Here is a 20,976-nt window from a genome sequence, read left to right on the forward strand (position 1 = left end):
AAAACAAATAAGTCATGGGGATGTAATGTACAACACAGGGAATATAGTCAATAATATTGTGACAGCGTGGGACGTGTCAGATGGCTGCTGGACTTACGGTGATCTCTTCTTTAGGTATATAAATGCTGAATAACTATGATGTACCCATGAAACTAATATGTATGTTAGCTATATTTTAACAAAAATCTTTTTAAAAAGATAATAAGGGAGTATTATGAACTGTACGTATGTCAATATGACAATTTAGATTAAATAGACAATTCTTTGAAAAACAATTACCAAATCTGATACGAAATAAAATTGAAAATCAAGAGTCCTAGGTTTCTCAAAGAAGCAGAATTTGTATCACAAGCCTCCTCACAGGTGATGGTGGAAGTGTTTATTCTGAAATGGATTGTGGTAATAGTTGCACAACCGCATAAATGTCCTAAACCCACTCACATGGGTGGTTTTCATGATATGTACATCAGATCTCAGTAAAGCTTTAAAAATCTTCTGACAATCCCATTGTATGGCATAGCCCTATTTGATTCTTTACTCTACCATGCTATGAGGGTACCATGATGTTGTCACCCATTCCACTACTGCTTTTGTTTCCAGCTTTTACCACTATGAACGATACTGTAACACCCTCGCCACTAAGGACACTTCCAGACCCAGATGATTTCACTGGTGAATTATTTCAAACATTTAAGAAAAAAATACTCTTGCACATTTCATAAAAGAAATATGAATTGCCAATAAGCACTGGACCTACCCAGACGTGGGTCCCACACTCGGCTCTACGACTTGCCAGCGGGGTGACAGTGGGCAAGTTAGGGAATGGCTCTCTCTAAACCACCGTCCCTAACCTGAAAAGAGGCACTGATGGCACCGTTCTCCGGGCCGCAGTGCGGATTAATGCTGTGTGTGCACAGTTCACCCAGCACTCGGCACGGCAGCAGACGCTTAGTGAGCAATACTGTGCTCTCCGTTACTGTTCCTGCTCCGATCTCACTTCAGTGTCCACAGTCGTCTTCGAAGCCCACTACCTTGCACCCCCTGTGGTCAGCAGGTTGGTCCATCACTGTTTGCCAGCACTGTGCTAAGTGTTGTATCTATAACGTTTAAGTTCAGCATCACAACGATCCTACGAGGGGGACACTGTGGTTCTCCCCAGTGTGCATGTAAGGAAACTGAGGCATGGAGAGATTACGGAGCTGCCCAAGGTCACATAACCACATACGTGAAAGTGGAAGAGCTGTGAGTCCTACCTGTCGCGTCTCAGCTAGTCACCCCGTGCTGATGAGGATGACGCATGTCTGTCCATCTTAAGGATATAAGGACAGGTCCTACAAACGTCAAAACCGGGTTGTTTTTTTTTAAAAAAAGAGACTCATCCCATTTCTTTATAATGTCTCTCTAGGAAGAATACAGAAGACAATGTGGGGAAAAGTCTCTTATGAACTGAGTGCTTCTGGTGGGTCTAGATGGGAAGACATTCTGAAGATGTACCGAAAAGATACCAAAACTTTGGCCATGTCACAGGCCACGGAAGTGACTATTCACGACCCCCACACGGAGGCCCAGACAACCCCAGCGGGGAACCATGTACCCTCCCGACACACACCTAACGGGTTAGTGTGCACCTGGGCTTACCTGGGCTTCGCATTAGGAATCGATAGGTTTTGCAATCATCTTTGCTATTTCCATTCAAGCAGAGGGAAAGGAGTGGAAGTAAAACTTGGAGGAGGTGGGGGTCAGAGGTTCCCAATATGAACTTCACCTGCCTGGTGACCCAGCGTGATTTTCCCGTGACCGCGTCTCGTTTCTCATGCCACCCACACACTGTGCAGGGGACCTTCAGGATGCACTTGGACGATGACAAGGAGCACAAATGGACCTTTAAAGGAACCTAAAATTCTCCAAGTGAATAAGATTTAACTGTTTAATAATGACAGATACTCCAGCACTCTAAAAGCTAGAAATTGTATTTTCCTAGTTAGAAAAAGAAACAAAACAAAACCAAAGAATAGCCTGAAGTGGTGGGTCAAGTATCATAGACACTGGAACATCAAACAGACCGCTAGCAATCTCCCTCCGAGGGGGACTGATCTTTGATGACTGGCTCCAGCGGCTGTGTCTACACGGCCTTCTGTCGCAGCGACAATCCCAGAACTACCTGAGCCTAGAGGCTGTGCCCAGGCCACTCTTCATAGTGAGCGCTCCCCCCCAGTGGCGGCTGGCTAGTACTGCTGTCTGTAGCTACACCTACCCCTGACCCTGACCGTGGGCCCTGACAGGGATCCCAGTCCTCTCCTGAGGAGCGAGGCCTCACGCCGGCTGCTACACGCCCTTCCTCGGCCACGCGGGGCTTGCGGTGCGTTTCTCCCAGGTGGCTGTCTGAGGAAGTCTGCTCTGGGGATGGGGGCGTGCGGTGGGGGTGTGCAGTGCACCATGCATCAAATTCTCCATCATGAGTGGTTTACAGGTAAACATGGAGGGGGGCAGGGAAAGAAACGCAGGACGCAGAACAGACAGGGGAAGACGGACAGAAATGCAGACCAATACGCAGTTGTGGCAGGGGCAGGCAAATGACCACGCGCTCCGCGCGGTGAAGACGGTGAAGACGCAGCTGGATTCAAACCTGGCTCTGCCCACCTAGGGGTCCAGCGTGCTAGTTACTAACGTCACATCACTGCCCTGTCTGCACCTGTCCACAGGTGCAGAACAGGGTGATGAGGCCCGTCCTGTGCGCGTGGCATAAGGATGAAATTACTGTTCTCCACACTCTTCGATGCAATTAACTGTGTTACATTCCTTTGGGATCTGAGAAACAATTTTTCATACTAACAGGTTGAAATCGAGGTGTATACCCCAAACCACTTCAGAAGGTTCTGCATCAACGTGGGGGAATTACTATGCTTTCAAAAACCATGCTTTAGATATTTAAAAGCTTCAATTCCTTTGACATTAGAAAAATAAAAGCTGAGCTTCAAACCTCCTTATTGAAAAATTTAACAGCTGCAATGAATCCAGCATTTATACCGTTATTCTGATACTGGGATCAATGACTGCTTAGTGAGACAGACGTTAAGTTGAAAACCAAACTTCGAGAGGCTTCTCTGAGGGAAAAGCCACAGCAGGCCTCCAGGAGACTGTCTAGGCCAGAGAGCTCCCCGCTCCCAGGCGGCAGCTCATCATTCTCAGGGAATAAAGTTCTCTGACCCTATTTGGAAATTATTTTTCAATACATGAACTGATTCATAATTAATTAAATCACAAGGGCCTCTAATATATTTAGATTAAAGTTTCATTTATAAAAGTCCAACATACACACAACTTTCCTACATATAGACTGTTCAAAGTGAGGCATACTTCTACAATTTAAATTTTTTGTGAACATTAATCATTGATATTAAAGTGGGACAAAAATAAAATGCAGTATGACAAACATAAAATTAGCCCGCAGTCCCACTGCCCATATTCTTACAGGAGCGTCTCCCCACTCACGTTGCGCTGCCCGCGCCATCGATTTACACCTGTGTCTGCATCCCGCGTTGTGCCTCCGGCGTGTGCCTCCGGTCACCTACCTTTCAAAGTGCTGCTTCATCTGTTTACACGCATAGTAGTTCCCGTCTCTCAGGCTCTGCATCTTCACAACTTCAGAAAACGTTCCCTCTCCTATTTTGCCAATTGCTTTATAGTCTATAAATAAAAACAATTTAAAAAGCTTTTATTTATGCGTATTTTGTACTCATTTCCAGACAGACAACTTTTTTATCTGTAAGATAATCCAACAGCATATAATGAGGGCTGTGTCTCTTTTCTTCCAAGGTTCAGTGTTCCCCTCACTGCGTGTGTCAGCAACAGTCTGTGCTCTGGCCCGGTAGCCGGCACCACAGACCCGAATCCTGGCCGGCACGAGAGCCCAGGGACCCCACAAGACCTGGAAGGCGGGAGAGCCGGGAGGCCCACTGGGATGGCTCCGGCATCGGGCAGCAGGACAGGGCGTCTACCAGCAGCCTCATCCTCCTGAAAGTCACTCTCTCTGGTCTTACAGAGGGCCCAGCTGACCTGGGCAGCTTCCTGCGGTTCCCGCATTTCCTGATTTCCTGAAAGCTGCCAGCAGTTCTCCCTGACTTTGCCGCCACCACCATCTCCCCCAACACAGATAATGGTTGCATGGGCCTCTAACCCACTATGGGAACCTTCTGCCTGAAATACCTCGAGTGGTTTCTGTTTTCCTGACTGATCCCTGACCGACACAGAAATGAGTATCTTCAAGTGGGGTGGCACTGGTAACAACCACCTAAGAAATCCAGTCAGGTGACAGGTAGCAGGCTGGAGCATGTGGTACATTGTGACAAAATACTGCCCGCATGAACTACTGCTACCTTTCTCGGACCAAGTGTCTATTGAGCCTGTGGGCCAAGGAAAAGGGCTGGGAAGAGCCAGAATGACCAAGTGTTGCTTCGGAGCCTTCAGGAAGTCCCCCTAGACTGAGATACAGAAGCTCCTCCCCCCAGACTGAGATACAGAAGCATAAGAGCAGGCTAAAAAGAAATAAGGCAGCTCTGAGAACTAAATCTAGAACAGGACCTTGGGTGTGTAACTGACCAGAAGCCTATTGAACAAACCTGGACCAAAACAGCATGACAACCTTCAGGTCCCATACCCACACCAGCACAGAGCTGGTAAAACGGTCCAGCTCCAAAGGAAGCCATCTTCTTCAACACCTCTTTCAGATACGGCACATTTTTCATACCTTGTGTGAATTCTGCTTTGAACAAGCCAGCAGTAAAAGACACTATTCTGGGGCTGGCCAGGTGGCTCAGGCGGTTAGAGCTCCGTGCTCCTAACTCCGAAGGCTGCCGGTTCGATTCCCACATGGGCCAGTGGGCTCTCAACCACAAGGTTGTTGGTTCAACTCCTCGACTCCCGCAAGGGATGGTGGGCTCCACCCCCTGCAACTAAGATGGAACATGGCACCTTGAGCTGAGCTGCCACTGAGCTCCCGAATGGCTCAACCACAAGGTTGCCGGTTCGACTCCCACAAGGGATGATGGGCTGCGCCCCCTGCAACTAGTAACAGCAACTGGACCTGGAGCTGAGCTGCCCCCTCCACAACTAAGACTGAAAGGACAACAACTTGACTTGGAAAAAAGGCCTGGAAATACACACTGTTCCCCAATAAAGTCCTGTTCCCCTTCCCCAATAAAATTAAAAAAAAAAAAAAAAAAAAAAAAAAAAAAAAAAGACACTATTCTTTTACAAGTGATAACGGTTTTTGTTGTTGTTGTTGTTTTTCTTTTTTTAATTTATTGGGGTGACAATTGTTAGTGAAATTACATAGATTTCAGGTGTACAATTCTGTATTACATCATCTATAAATCCCATTGTGTGTTCACCACCCAGAGTCAGTTCTCCTTCTATCACCATATATTTGATTCCCCTTACCCTCATTTCCCTCCCTAGAAGTGATGTTTTTAGAAATGATACTCGTGGGCCGGCCCGGTGGCTCAGGCAGTTGGAGCTCCGTGCTCCTACCTCCTAAGGCTGCCTGTTCGATTCCCACATGGGCCAGTGGGCTCTCAACCACAAGGTTGCCAGTTCAATTCCTCAAGTCCTACAAGAGATGGTGGGAAACGCCCCCTACAACTAAGATTGAACATGGCACCTTGAGCTGACCTGCTGCTGAGCTCCCGGATGGCTCAGCTGGTTGGAGCGCGTCCTCTCAACCACAAGCCGGTTCGACTCCCGCAAAGGATGGTGGGCTGTGCCCCCTGCAACTAGCAATGGCAACTGGACCTGGAGCTGAGCTGTGCCCGCCACAACTAAGACTGAAAGGACAACTTGAAGCTGAACGGCACCCTCCACAACTAAGATTGAAAGGACAACTTGGAAAAAAAAAGTCCTGGAAGTACACACTGTTTCCCAATAAAGTCCTGTTTAAAAAAAAAAAGAAAAAAAAGAAATGATACTCGTATATAATTGCATAATAAAAAGTTAAAACAAAGAAAGCAAAAACACAACTTCCTATGTGTGAGTCTTGATATTCACACCCCTTTTCAGACTAGCCAAAATATAGGTGACACCCAGGAGAACTTGGGAACTAAGGGACAAAGATGGTGAAGTCACCAGGAAAGACTCCCAACCAGCAACACCCACACACGACACAGGACTTTACATCAACAAGGAAAATACTTTTCATGAGTAAAGCCCCTGAGATTTGGGGGCTTATCCATTATAGCAGCTAGTAAGCATTACCCTATCTAATATAAATACCGTAACTTATAAAACAAACAGAATAGTCTTTTGAGAATTTGTATTTGCAAGATTTCACAATAAAAAAATCAGCTATTCAATAAAGATTCTGAGACTTTCGATAAAAAATTCAGTCCACACAGAATTTTTCTGAACATGTTTCTCTTTGTCTGAGATTTTATCCGACTTGTAGGTTACTAATTAGCCAGCTACTGTTTCACACAGCCTCTTGGGCCAGAGACAAAGGGCTTTCTTTATTCACCATGACACAGCAAGGCCTTGTGAGCATGAGCATTCATTCCCCTTGCCCAAGTCCCACAGGAGTGACACGATGGGCCCAGATGACACGTGCACACACAGTGGACTGCATGCAGGAGAGGAAGCCAGTGCCAATGGCCCAACACCCTTTGAACAAGTAGCAAACAAGGTGGAGAAGCCCTGCAACCTGGCACCTCAACAAGAACACACCGGAAAGCTCAGGCCAATGCATGTCCCCATCAACAAGGGGTTTGTTTATGTGTTGTGTTTTAGTACTTTCTTACTTTCTGGCACTATGAAATGTTGTGTATTTCCTGTGTCAGCCCTAGGAGCAGCCATTTCTCCAAGGAGCCTGGGTCCTTTTACTGGAGAACAGTATTTATGAAACACCAAGATCTGAGCATTGGGTGTCAGGCACGATTTTTCACTTAATCATCTCAACAATCCCATGCAATAGGTACCCCATTAGCCCTATCTTACAAATGAGGAACTAAGGCACAGAGAGGTTGAGCCATCTGCCCAAGGTCACGTCAATAAGAAGTAAGGCTGGGCTTTACACCCCTTGAGTTTGGTAACACTGTCTGCGTAGGACTGATGGTGGTCTTAATTTCCTCATTATATTTTTCTATAGTTTTCAATGTTCACAGTGAATATATATTTTTTTGAATGTGTATGAGCACGGGTATTCTCAAGAACTTTAAGAAATCAGTAAACCTATTGACTAAGTGCCAACAGAAACATGAGCTTACTATGAACTGTCTTAACACTACAGTAGCAGTTTAAGAGAAGACAGACATAAAGCTCACCAGCGGGAGGAAAGCCAGTTACTGAAAGTCAGGCTGTGACTGAGGAATTCAGATTTCAGAAGAGAGGAAGGGGGAATTTTACATATCAAATTGCAATTTGTGTTTCATCACAGATAAATTAAGTTAAGCAGACTTCCTTAACAACAAAAACCGTCAACTGTATACTTTAAAGTGCTTTAAGTACAACTCTCAAGCGTGTACCAACATTCCAGGCTGCCTCCAGACCATGACAACCAGCCGGCAACAAATGGAACTCGTGGCCCTGGAGATGACTGTGGTGCACAAAGGGTCACTGTTTCCCCCAGGGTTCTTCCAACAGACAGAAGGGCTGGGTATAAAACAAGGAGGAAGAGCAGGGGAGGGAATAAAGAGAAACACCGCCACGAAAAGACACCTTGGAAAAGCATCCTCCTCTTCTCTCCAAGAGGCTCTCGCATATTTTCACAGGCCTTTAAGGTTAGACAAGAAACATGAAGATGCACACAAAGCACGACATAGAGCTCTAAAGGATACAGAGTTGGGCTAGTAAAAAAAATCCTGCCCCACATTAATGGGAATAAAAATAAACAGTCACGAAAAAAACAAAGACAAAAACAAAACCAAAAAACCACCCACCCAGACGTAAGGACAAACAGGACTTAAAATAATATAGCTGTCTGAAAAGTGTGGAAAAAGGAAGATAAAAGAGACAGACCATTCATATTAATTAAGAGTCTATTCACTTTTATTACACCAAGGCTTGTTTAAATGGAATTTAAGCCTTTTTTAACTGTGAAAGTGGAGGTCAAATTCACTGTTTCTGAAAACAGAAACTTGTCCCGTCCAGGTAGAAACATCTGTATTCAAGCATTGCTTCTAAAGATCTTAATCAAGGGCAGGTGAGGTGCACTGGCGCTACCGGGCTTAGCCAGCTGAAGGGTGAAAGGAGCTGGGGAGGTTAATTACCAGGAACACAGTAGGTGTCTCAACCCAAGCTGCAAGGAAGCGGGTGCAGCTTCTAATTTCCACTCTCTTCAGGATATTAAGTGATTCAAACCAAATTACTAAAACAAGGTCAGGAACCTTCAATGAAAAAGTCTGTACCCAATTAATTACATGCTATAGTGAGGAAAATCGTGACCTGAATTACCAAACGTCATGAAAACACAATAGGACATAAAATTATTCATAAACTCATAAAAAACTTTAAATTGTACACTTTAACCCAGTAAGTCTACTGCTTGCCACATCAGGAATTACTCAGAAAATCTATATTCAGGAGCTGGCCTGGTGGCTCAGGCGGTTGGAGCTCCGTGCTCCTAACTCCGAAGGCTGCCGGTTCGATTCCCACATGGGCCAGTGGGCTCTCAACCACAAGGTTGCCAGTTCGATTCCTCGAGTCCCGCAAGGGATGGTGGGCAGCGCCCCCTGCAACTAACAACAGCAACTGGACCTGGAGCTGAGCTGTGCCCTCCACCACTAAGACTGAAAGGACAACAACTTGACTTGGAAAAAGGCCTGGAAGTGCACACTGTCCCCCAATAAAGCCCTGTTCCCCTAAAAACAAACTCTATATTCAAGCATCTTCATTGAAGCATCATCCTAGCAAGTTACCGGACACCATACTTAACATGATCGCATTTGGTTTGGGGTATCTGTTTAAGGACTATAAACAAAATGCGCACAGAAAATTTACAGAACTACATCTAAGAAAATGTTAAGTAGGGTTGACTTGCCAAGTAGGGGAGGGTCCTGAGTCTAATTAAAAACCTTTCACTGTTTGAACTGATCACAAAGCCAGTATTACTTTTACTTCATTTTATTTTAATTTAAAGAGAAAAAGTTGCTAATCGATGCACCTATTTATAAAAACAGAAGGTGATATGCACACTAGGAAGAAGGGAGTGGAACAAGACTATTTGAGGTAACTTGCAACTTTGATTCTATAAAAATACAATAATGAGGGACACTTCAATTACAACAGATAATTTTAAAAATTCTGTGATATAGCAGCAAATGGTGACTGTCTTCAGAACATGGAGGTTTCTTTCTCTTTGTATAGGTATGTTTTAAATAATCCATTTAAAAAGTTCAGACAGGAAAAAAAGATTTGTACTCCTGCTAGATCAGATACAGGTAAATTTTTCAAAGTAAGGATCTGACTGACGTTTGTCATTCTTTCCCCTTTTACTGCATCCCTGCCTTCCATTCACTACAACAGCAAATAATAACTCATTCACAATTTACCACGTACCAACCACTATGCCATGAGCTTTATATGGATTATCTCAGTCTTTTAAACAATCCTATAAAATGGGTATTGTTCTGCTTGTTTCAAATGAGTGCGGAAGATTTTATTTTCCAAAGATGGCAGCCTCTAGAGATCCCACCCCATGGTCACCTTACTTTGGGTCTTTGCCACTCCTCCATCAAGAGCTGGGATCTGGGTTCTCTCCTCAATTCTGGGAGACGTGGAGGTGGTACTCTGCCATTTCTGAGGCTGGAGCTGACCAAGTAATGATGTCCAAACTCTCGGGATGCTCACCCTCAGAAACCGAGTGCCAAGTTGTGAGGAAGCCCAAGCCACGTGGAGACTGTGTGACCTGGCTGGTCGACCAAGCTGAGGTCCCAGTGGACAACCAGCAACCACCGCCAGACACATGAATGAGTAAACGTTTGAGGTGACTCCAGCTCCAGGTACAATCTGACTGCAGCTGCATAAGAGACTCCAAGTGAGTCCTGCCCAGTTGTACCCAGGCAATCCACATAACCATGAGAGACAATAATGATTGTTGTTACTTTAAGCCACTAAATTGGTTTGATTTGTTACACAGCAATCAATAACGGGAATGATGAAGAAATCCAGCATAAGAAAATAAAGATCAGTAACCTGCCAGAGGCTGCCAGGTCTGCCTGGCTCTACAGCCCATGCTCGTAACAACTTTACTGTGTTATTCTTTGCTCCCTACTACTGCAAACGATGCAAAACAAAAAGGAGACGGTCAGGAATAATCCACAGAATATCAATACACCTCTAAACACTTAGGCATTGCCTAGAAAACAAGTAAGAAAATATATCTAGAAAACCCCAAAATAAAGACCAACAGGATGACCTGGTATTCCCAGCCCCACTCACTGACCTCAAGATATGAGTCCAATTACACCGTTATTCCCTCTTCCTGTTCATTCTACTTCTGTGACTCTTGTCTCTGTGACTTACTGTTCTGGGATATTCTCTCCACTGTCAGATATTTGTTAAGTATTTAATGAATGATCAGGACTTAGACCTGCGGGACAGTACGTAACACCAGTTCTCAGGCTGGATTTTAAGGTAGAAGGAAGCGAGAATAAAGATGTACCACTAGACCAAGTAACTGAAAACTACCAAAATGGCCACCTCAGGGAACATATCAAATAATATCTACCACATAGAAATACCCAGAAGTTTAAAAGATGTAAGTAATAAAATGTAAGTGTTTCTATACAAGTGTTTACATATATCTTGGCACAATTCTAACATTAGTGTTTTATAAAAGGGGGGAGCGATACACACATACATACATAAATGTACAGATATTCATTTATATGTACATACCTGTATAGACTGGAAACTGGTAAAAGTGGTTGCCTCTAGGCGGGGCGGGGGGAAGGTCGAAGAGGCAAAGATGAATAAAATGATCAAATGATCAAACCTAATCACCCAAACTGAGACGCGCTGACGTCCCCCTCTAGGCGGGACACACTGACAGGGACACAACATCGCCTCTGATGTATTCCTGACAAAAACCTTTAAGCTAAAACTAATCATGAGGAAACAAGCAAACAAATTCAAAGTTAGGGACATTCCGCAAAACACATGGCCTGGATTCTTGAAAAATGTCATGAAAGACACAAAAGGCTCCAGACACTGTGCCAGATTAAAGGAGACCACAGAGATATGACAACAAAATGCAATTTGTGACTTTTTATTTGATCCTGGAAAAAATAAAAACACTTCTTATATAACGGACGTTATTTGGATAACTGGGAAAATCTGAAATATCGACTGCACACTCGATAACAGTTTTCTATCAACATATTACTTGTACTGTGACTGTGCAGAAGAATGTCCTTGGTCTTGGCAGATACTTGCCGAATTATTCGTGGTGAAATGTCATGATGTCTACAACTAACTCTCAAAAGGTTCAGCAAAAACAAATACGTAATTTAGAGAGAGAAAACGCCGGAGCACAACGAGTAAGCACACAACAGAAGGCGAAAGGCGGCATCGAGGTGAAGGGTTTATAAAAATATTCAAGGAACTCTAACTTTTCAGAAGATTCAAAAATTTTCAAAATGAATACCTGGGAAGGAAAAAAAGAATATAGTAAAAAAATATGTGTATGTAAATTCACACTATAAGCAAAAGTGTAAAACCATCTGTAGACCTTGTACTGTAATCACAGCTTTGGGTGCATTCATGAAAAAAATAAACATGTAAACAACATCCAACGAGAGAAAATAAGACTACCTTGTAAAAGGTGAATGAGGTGCATATATTATTTTAAATATCTTTGTCACCCAATTTACGGCATATGCATATATTTATGGCATATACCACTTGACAATTAGGATATGATGGAAATTTAACACTATGCACCTAAAATGATTTAATTTTTTTTTAGGAGGTCAGAACTCTTTTGCACCTCTGGCTCACTACCATAAATGACAATTATATCGCTACAGTAATGTTAAAAAAAGAATAACATTCTAGTTAGTTGCACTTGGATTGTCCATAATCCACAAATTCAACCAGGTAACGTTAAAACATGTTCTACCCGTTCCGTTTTCTAGGATTACTGCCTAGAACTATTACTATTACTCCCAGGAACACTCTTCATTTCATTAAATGGGTGTTTCAAAATCCCTATAAAATAGTTCCGATAAAAACACTACTGCTTAATCAAAAAATGAAACACACAGCCCAGCTTTCCTCTCAGATGTTCACTAACGCGACGTCGCTACAAGGAAGCCACACGGTAAGCACTCGCTGCATGGCTGCCGAATGTTCAAGAATTTCAGCATTAAAATCCGGCATTTAATAAAACACAAAAACATCTCCGTCATCTCCCAAAGCTCTGACATAACCTCGCGTTAAAACACGCCGCAGCGGGACTCGGGGGGACGCGGTCCGAGCAGCCCCGAAGCCCTCGAGCTGCCCCGGCGGCGCCGGCTTCCGACAGCCCCGGGAGGCTCGGGGCCCGAGCGCCCGCACGACGGCGACAAGGCCGGGCCCTCCGGCCGCCCCTCTCTCCCTCGCGTCCCCGCCCGTCTCCGGCCCCACTCACTCTTCATCCTGGATGCGGAAGCCGGCGACACCCTTTGCCGACGGCAGACGGAGAAGAAAGGGGCAGAACGGGTGGCCCCTCGCGTCCACTCCTCTGAGGCAGGGTCCGGAACCACGACCTCCGCGTTAGTCTCCAGTCGGAGAGCGTTAGCATCCGCCCGCCATGTTGTACCCCTGTCACCTTAGCAACCGTCAAGCCCAGAACGCCCGGAGTCCTCCTACGGCGCGTGCGCAAAACGAACCGCTGGCCTTAATTTGGACGCGTGCACGGTGGGGCCCGCCTCCTCCGTCTCGTTGCTAAGCAACCTCCCTCGCCGCTTTGAAGGAGCAATTCCCCGCCTCTGAGTGTAGGCCGCCATTCGTGGGGATTGCTAGTCCCAGCCCTCCTGAGGATTTACCAATTCGGGATGTAATGCCTTGACAGACAGCAGACAGCGGACAGCGGACAGCCTTGAGCTTTAACTGGCTGGGGACGTTGGAAATAACTGTCATTTGTTACCTGTTCTTTGCAGTCCCATCTGTCATGCAGGGTCTCAGCTCCCGCTCCCCCCCCCACAAGAACGCAGGATATGGGGAGGCCAAAAAGGAACACCCACGGAGCCAGGGGTAGGGGGTTCATACCAGTATATTCTCGCTGGGCGGCTGAATTGGAGACACAGAAAGCAGGAGCCTCAGGATCCCCTTGTGGCTTCTCTGCCAACCAACTAACCAACCTGCCAACGGAGCCATCACATTTATATTAGTGGCTAATGGCTAAACGCTTATAGCTGATGGCCATCTAATAACTGAGCCAGCACCTTTCCACGTGAGGCTGAGAGCCTGGAAACTGCTCTCCTGGCTCTGTCCCCACATTATCCTACACTTAAGGATCTACTAACTAGTCTGGTACATAGTCTAGTCCATTTGTAAGTTTTTCCTTTTAATTCAACAATCAGTTATTGAACTCCAAGCATGGGTGATATAAAGAAGAGCAATGTGGACAAGGTCCCTGAATTGAAACTTATAGTCTACTATCAAGTTGAACAAATGAATATATTAATGAACTACAGTATGTGCAAATATGATGACTGAGCAGACAATGGCATAGCCCTCGTGGAACACACCGTGCAATAAAAATGACAACCCCTTCTATATCAGCATAGCATTTTATGAGGCTCATTGTCCTTATTTGCTTATTTCATCCTCACAACTACTCCATATTATCAGGTATCCCTGTTTTATCCTATTAATTTTTGAAATTAAAGAAGTAAATGTGTCTGTTGTAAAAAAAAAAATCAAAGTACAAAAGTATATAAAGTAAAATTTGAAATAATCCCTTCAAAGCACTCTCATCCTCCCCAGAGGTAATCCCTAACAACAATTGGGTGGCATTTTTTAGGAATTTCTGTGTATGAATTTGGACAGATTTTCACTATAATTGAAAATCATAGATAGTCTCTTCTATCGTTTACATTTTTCACTTAATAAATCATAGTCATCTTTAATATGAGCACATATAGAGCTGTGCTATGCTTTGTAACTGCTGCATGATATTTCATAGTATGGGTGTACTCTCAATTTTTAACCAGTTCCCTATTAATGTTTCTTACTTTTACTATTACAAACAATACTTCAGAAAACATCTGTGAGTATACATGTGACTGTTTCTTATGACTTGATCGGTTGACAGGCATCTACAATTTAAATGTGGACTGATATTAAATCGCTCTCCAAAAACGCTGTGTCAATACTTACAGAGATCCACGTATGAATTCTCATGCTGCTTGGAGACTGGATATTATCTACCAAGATTAAGAAGCCATTCAGGAAAAGATTGAAACATGAAATTGTTCATTTCATTATAGATCCCAGCCCTCTTTCATATCCTTCCTCCGGGACACGATTCATCTCTCCTTCCTAGATGGAAGCTTCCTTCTTCCTAAGCCGAGTACAGGCCTCTCCCCTTAACACTTCTAAAATGGGCCTCGCCATCTTTCACCCAGACCTACCTTCCTCGGATCCCGTCTGAGCCAAGCGCAAAACCATCTGCCCAGGTGCACCCCACCCGACACATTCTTCCTCCTCATCCTCTCTGACCCCTCAGTTTTCTGCACACCCTTCCTCCTTTTTCTACCCACCTCACCTCTTGCTAGTCCCAGCCTCCTCCTCCTAGCCCTACAGAGACCAAGTCTCCACAAGTGACTGTCATTTACATGATAAATCCATATTTCTCACCCCATATACAATCTCCCACTACCTGAAATCTTCAGACCCTAATCCTTTGCTTACCTCATCTTCTCACCTTCTCCTCCTCTCACACCTTTATGCCAAACTTGGTTTGGGTTTAGAAGGTTATTTATCCCTCCTCAAACAATGTTTTTTAATATAATATATATACATATTTTTAATAGGTAATACATTCACATGATTACATACTCAAAAATAATAAAAACGGGATACAGCAGTGTCATGCAGGGTGTCATGCAGGGTCTCTGTCCCACTCCCCACATAAGAACACAGGATATGGTGAGGCCAAAAAGGAACACCAGCAGAGCCATGGATGTCATACCGCTATGTTCTCACTGGCGGCTGGGTTGGAGACACAGGAAGCGGGAACCACACGATCTGCAATCTGCCGTCCGCTTCTCTACCAACTGACCCCGCTTGCTAACTGCAATCCGCACTTGCTAGCTTAGCCACGGCAGTTATGTCAGTGGCTAATGGCTAACCTGTAACAGCTGATGGCCATCTACTACCTGAGCCAGTACCTTTCCAAGTGAGGCCGAGAGCCTGGAAACTGCTCTCTGGGACTCTGTCCCCACAAGCAGAAATCCTCCCTCCTACTGCCCTGCCCCAATTCCTCTCCCCATATAGGGTAGTCAACCTGTGTTATAAGAGCTCTTTCATTCTTTTTTTCCTTTTTCTTACACAAATAGTGGCATAGTATAAACTCTGTTCTGCATTTCACGCATTTTACTTAACACTTGAACTTGGAGAGCTTCTTTATTTTATTTAATGGCCATTGTATTGCAAAGTTGCACCATCCTTTATTAACTGGTCCCCTATGGATGGACATCTATGTTGTTTCTCATAAACTGATCTCTCAAACATTGCTTCAATGACTAACTCTGTAAATCTGTCATTTCCTATATGATTTCTCCAGGAGAAATCCTCAAGTGGAACTGAGTCAAAGGGTATCTACTTTGATGTATATTTTTTACTTCTTTATTTTTTAATGAGTCAAAATTTACATAACAGAATTAAACATTTTAAAGCATGATATTTAATACATTCACAATGTTGTGCGACCATAACATCTATCTAGTTCCAAAATATTTTCATCACCCCTAAGGAAACCTCATAACCATTAAACAGTCTCAAAAACATGATGCTTCGGGGCAGCCGGTTAGCTCAGTCGGTTAGAGCGCAGTGCTCTTAACAACAGCTGCTGGTTCTATCCCCACATGGGCCACTGTGAGCTGTGCCCTCCACAACTAGATTGAAACAACTACTTGTCTTGGAGCTGATAGGTCCTGGAAAAACACACTTAAAAAATAAATAAAAGTTAAAAAACAAAACACAACATGATGCTCAGTAAAAGAAGACAGACACTAAAGGCCACATAGTGTATGATTCCATTTCTAGGAAATGTCCAGAATAGGCGAACTTCATAGAAACAGAAAGAAGAGTGGTTGCCAGGGGCCGGGGCAATGGGGGATAACCATTAACAGGTACGGGTTCCTTTGTGATGTTGACAATATTCTAGAATTAGACACTGGTAGTGGCAAAGGTTGCACAACTTTGTAAGTTATTGAAAACCACAGAATTGTATGTAGTATTCAATGGTTAGAATGATATTTTAATTTTATCTCAAAATAAAATTTTTAAAAGGGTGGTTATTACTGGTTATTGTTATTGATGGTGCTGTCTTTGTTGGCTCTGAAAAGCCACACGTAATCTCTCCAGAATCTGGAGTTTGATTCCTCCCTTCTTATCTCCTTGAGCTCTTTTCCCTTCTTTTGGGATTTGTCTTTTTGCCTCTTATCTTTCTCTCGCTGTCTTTTTCATGTTCTTTCTACCAGGGTAGGTTCTAAGCTCCGTAAGTCACCCACATGTATTTTATCTGTGTGGGGCAGAGTGTGTTAGTGGATATTCATTGGGTACCTGTTAAATAGATGAACACGTGAATGCATTTAGCAGGTGAGCCCCAGCTTCATTGTTTCTGATCTCCACATGCTGATGGATTTTTCTGCTCACCCTCACTGTGGACAAGGGGTTCTCAGCAGTGAAATTCGTAAGGGAGACGGGTAGGTTCTCATGCTGCGCAGGAGTTAGAGCAAGTCGCCCCTTGTGAGTGGACACAAGCTTGGTGTACTTACCAGGTCCGGTGAGCAGGGCCTGCTGGATTACAGGGCCTGCTGGATTGCAGCTCCTCACCCTGGTGCACAGCCAGCTTGGCAGTCATACCTGTAGGCACCGGTAGAAGGGCAGGGGAAGGGCCTGCAGAATGGAAGAGCAAAGGATACAAACAGAGGACCTTGGCATGAAGACAAAGGAATAGAGAGATTTTTGCCTAGAGCACTGGTTCTCAGACTTTAGCATGCACTGAAATCACCTGCCTACAGGTGATTCTGGTTTGTTAAACCTAGCTGGTAGGGCCTCACCCCCAAAGTTTCTGAGGTGGGGCTCAGGAATTTGCATCTCTACCAGGGTCCAAGGTGACGCTGTTTCTGCACCAGTGACCATATTTTGAGAACACCTGGCCTGGATAATTCTTTAGTCTTTAATTCTAGCCTACGAAATACGACTTCAAAAAGAAAAAAGGATGGCTGGGGAATGTCTCTCCCTATACAAACACTCTCAAACGCCACGCAGAGGGGCGGGCCTTCTCAGGTTTCAGTTGTGTAGCCTGGTGACCTCCTTCCCTGGACCACTCATGCCGCAAATGACAAGAAAAATGGACAGGTGACAAACAATAGGCTGTGGCTCCTACAGTTAGAGACCTCACCCGAGCCTCTTGTCTGCACAGCACAGAGTGCCAGCAGCCACGTGTATATTCCATGCCCAAAAGATGCTTGTGAAATGGAACCCCCCTGCACCTTAGAGTTCAGCTTTTAAACTCTGCATGAATGCTACCTAATGATAGTCACTTGAGCTTTTTGACTCATTCTAAAACGTCCTCAGACAGTTCGTCCTGTAGCTTACCATGAGCTTTTCCCTATTTTACAATGTCAAGAGATTCAGCCATTAGACTCCATTTAGCAAACATTATTTCTGTTTGGACATCTTAATTAATGTTCAAACTGGGAGGTTGGCAGAAGTTAGAAAGAAAAATTAGGGATGACAGAAATTTCAAATGTGTTAACCTTGGTAAGGTGGGTAAAATGCAAATCTACTTAAAGATATTAGAGATTAGATTCATTTTAGAAAATAATAAACGTATCTCAGAGGAAACTCAGCTTGCACAGGAACATGAAATAAGAACAAGAAGAACGTTAGCCATTCAAATGAACATGAAGAATGGTAGTTGACCAAATGCTACAATGGGACCATGGTCTGGTGTGGATGCAAAAAGGTAAACTTCAGGCGAGAGAGAAGTCAAAGCACTTGTCTCAGGAAAAGGCACTTGGAACAATAGATTTTTTTAAGCATGAGAAAAGATTTCCCAAAAGGAGACTAGAAAAGATTAACACTCACCTCTTAAAGTGGTAGGGGAGAGAGAACCACACCAGGTGACCCAGGACCACTTTTTCCTCGTTTCTGTAAAGTGGGGATAAAAAGACCCACTCTGAATTGCTGTGGTGAAGATTAATGAGATGTCCCTGATGCACTTTACAAATACTGGTTGATTTTTGCTCAGAGTGTAGCATGGGCCTGACACAGAGCAAATAAATGCTCAGTAAACGTTGTGGACTAATCAGGAGGCATCTGACAAATCATCAGCTGTCACGTGCTGTCATTCCTTTCTGACAAGGGGCAGTCCTAATTTACAATGATAATTGATCATCCAGGACAACCTTTAACACTTGGTAAAAGTGTTATAAACACTTGGTAAGGAGAAATTAAACAGGCAGACTGACAGGTTGTAGAAGCCTTGCGGGCTGTTGTGGGAGACTCAGAGAAGTGAAGGGCTGTGCCAAGGTCACCCACTGGCTGGTGGCCACCCTGGTCTCGGACCCGAGTTTGTGGCTTCAGCTCCCTGAGTTTCTGCGGCTCTCCATCATGTCTAAAAGAGATCTTTGTACAAGCTTTGCAATTCATGTACATGCTTGAAAGAACGACATCATTAAAAGTCCCTGGAACCAACGGATTTGTTGTATCAAATTAGAAAACACATCTGAAAAGTCCTTCTGTTTATCTGTTTTTCTTCTGTATTTGTCTAACAGCTTTGCAATAACACATATTGTACAATAAAACATTTCATTTCTGTTTTTCTTCCCCTTTCTTTCCAGAATTGACTGGCAGGAATTCAGCTTCAACATTGAAAGTGTTTTGCCCTCTCCTTGTCTGTGTGCGCCAGGGTCCTGAATCAAAATAAAAAATGTAAAAAGAAGCTTGGAAGAAAGTTCAAGGGAATTGTCTAGGAGATAGACAAAATACAGAGGCCTGGACCATAGAACAGAGAAGAAAATTAGAGAAACAACCGAGAAGGCTGACCTCTGAAGAATGGTGTTCCAGAAAAAAAAAAAAAAAAGAATATGGAGTAAAAGAGACGATCAGATCTCCTTCAGAAACATTTTTCGCCAGAAATGTTGCCAGAATGGAAGGGCATGCTTCTGTATGGAAAAGGCCCACAGAATGCCCAGCACAATGAATTTAATGTTCATTCAACAAATATTTATGGAACACCTACCATGTGCCAGGCACTGTTCTAAGAACTTGGGATCCATGAATGTGAGGATGGAGGCAGAGATCAGGGTGACACTGCTACAAGCCAAGGAACACCAAAGATTGCCAGCAAACCACCAGGAGTAGGGAAGAGGCATGGAACAGAGTCTTCCTCAGAACTTTCCGAGGGAACCAGCCCTATGAGAGAACACATTTCTGTTGTTGAAGTCATCCAGTCTGTGGTACTGTATTATGGCAGCCCTGAGAAACTAAAACAGTATGTCTTTCTTTTCTTTTTTTTTTAACTTCTTTTATTTATTTAAGTATTTTCCAGGACCCATCAGCTCCAAGTCAAGTAGTTGTTTCAATCTAGTTGTGGAGGACACAGCTCACAGTGGCCCATGTAGGAATCAAATGGCAACTTGGTTGTTAAGAGCACCGCGCTCTAACCAACTAAGCCAACCAGCCAGTCCCCATTATGCCTCTATTTTACAACAAGCGTTACAAATTATAAACAGAATGACAAATTTTATAAGTGGAGTTTAAAGCAAATGGACTCTTTAAAATCTGACGTAGCTGCATGGACAAAAGTCTCCCTCTCAGACATTTAAAACCCTGAATAATAATACTCTGTACCATTTAATTCTGATCATGTATGTTTGCGTTGTCCTAGCTCACATAATGAAAATTAGGGTTTGTTTGTCTCGGGAGAGCTGTCAGATGGTGAGAACTGGCGGGAGAAGTCCAGCGCTCCAGCGCTCCACAGCGCGGGTCTCGGAGGAGACAGGGCCACCAGACACGGAACCGAGTGCGTAGGCCTCGGGTGCCCCCTACCGTCCATCTTCCGTCACTGCGTCTCCAGCCTCCGTGCCGCCTTGGCCTGGTGCGCCCGCCCATTCAGGAAGCGCGGCTGGAACTGGCTGGCGTGTGTCAGAGCAAGGCCTGTAAGGGATAATCCGTCAGTTTATCTTCATTCGACAAACCTAGATCGCCACCTACTCGTACTATGTGCCAGCCACTGTTCTAGGTGCTGGTGATGCAAAATGGACATTACTGCCCTGCCCTTCTGCAGTTCACGTATAAGCAAGCTGGGGAGGAAATAAAGCAGGAAAGGCAGGGATTCTGGGCGAGGGTTGCGATGGTAAATAGGGGGATCAGGGAAGCTTAGCTGAATAAGTGACATTTAAGCAAAGACCTAGAGGAGATGAGAGAGGGCGCCTTAGCAGTGTCTGGGAGAAGAGGAGCCAGGAGGCAGGGACAGAAGCCCCAAGGCTGCAGCACAGCCCGGTGAACAAGGTCAGGGTAGGAGGGTGGTGGGGTGGCGGGGGGTGGGGGGAATGGGGGAAAGAAGGTTAGGTGGCGTCTTTCAAACGGCTGTTACCCTGGGTGCGAGTTGCCAGATAAGTGCGAGATGCCCAGTTAAAGTTGAATTTCAGATAAGTAATGCTGGTTTAGTATAAATGTGTCACAAACATTGCATGGCACATACTTGTACTAAATTTGCTAAATCTGGCAACCCTATCTGGGCTGAGCCAGCAGGGGAGAGTTTGAACA

At 44.4% G+C, this 20,976-nt stretch overlaps 1 protein-coding gene across 3 annotated transcripts in view; it reads right to left on the minus strand.

Annotated features, from left to right (window-relative positions):
* The window catches only part of MOK (MOK protein kinase), a 34,912-nt gene extending 22,119 nt beyond the window's left edge, over positions 1 to 12,793 (minus strand). For all 3 annotated transcript variants that reach the window (XM_081049146.1, XM_081049147.1, XM_081049148.1), the window contains exons 1-2: positions 12,617 to 12,793; positions 3,573 to 3,687 (exon numbers count right to left, since the gene is read on the minus strand). In XM_081049146.1, coding sequence (XP_080905272.1) covers positions 3,573 to 3,687; positions 12,617 to 12,623 — 122 coding nt within the window. In that variant the 5' untranslated portion in view covers positions 12,624 to 12,793. The remainder of the gene's footprint in view (positions 1 to 3,572; positions 3,688 to 12,616) is intronic.
* Between the last annotated feature and the right edge of the window lie 8,183 nt (positions 12,794 to 20,976).

Source organism: Rhinolophus hipposideros, assembly GCF_964194185.1.
Source record: "Rhinolophus hipposideros genome assembly, chromosome: 5".
NCBI classification, from domain to species: domain Eukaryota; kingdom Metazoa; phylum Chordata; class Mammalia; order Chiroptera; family Rhinolophidae; genus Rhinolophus; species Rhinolophus hipposideros.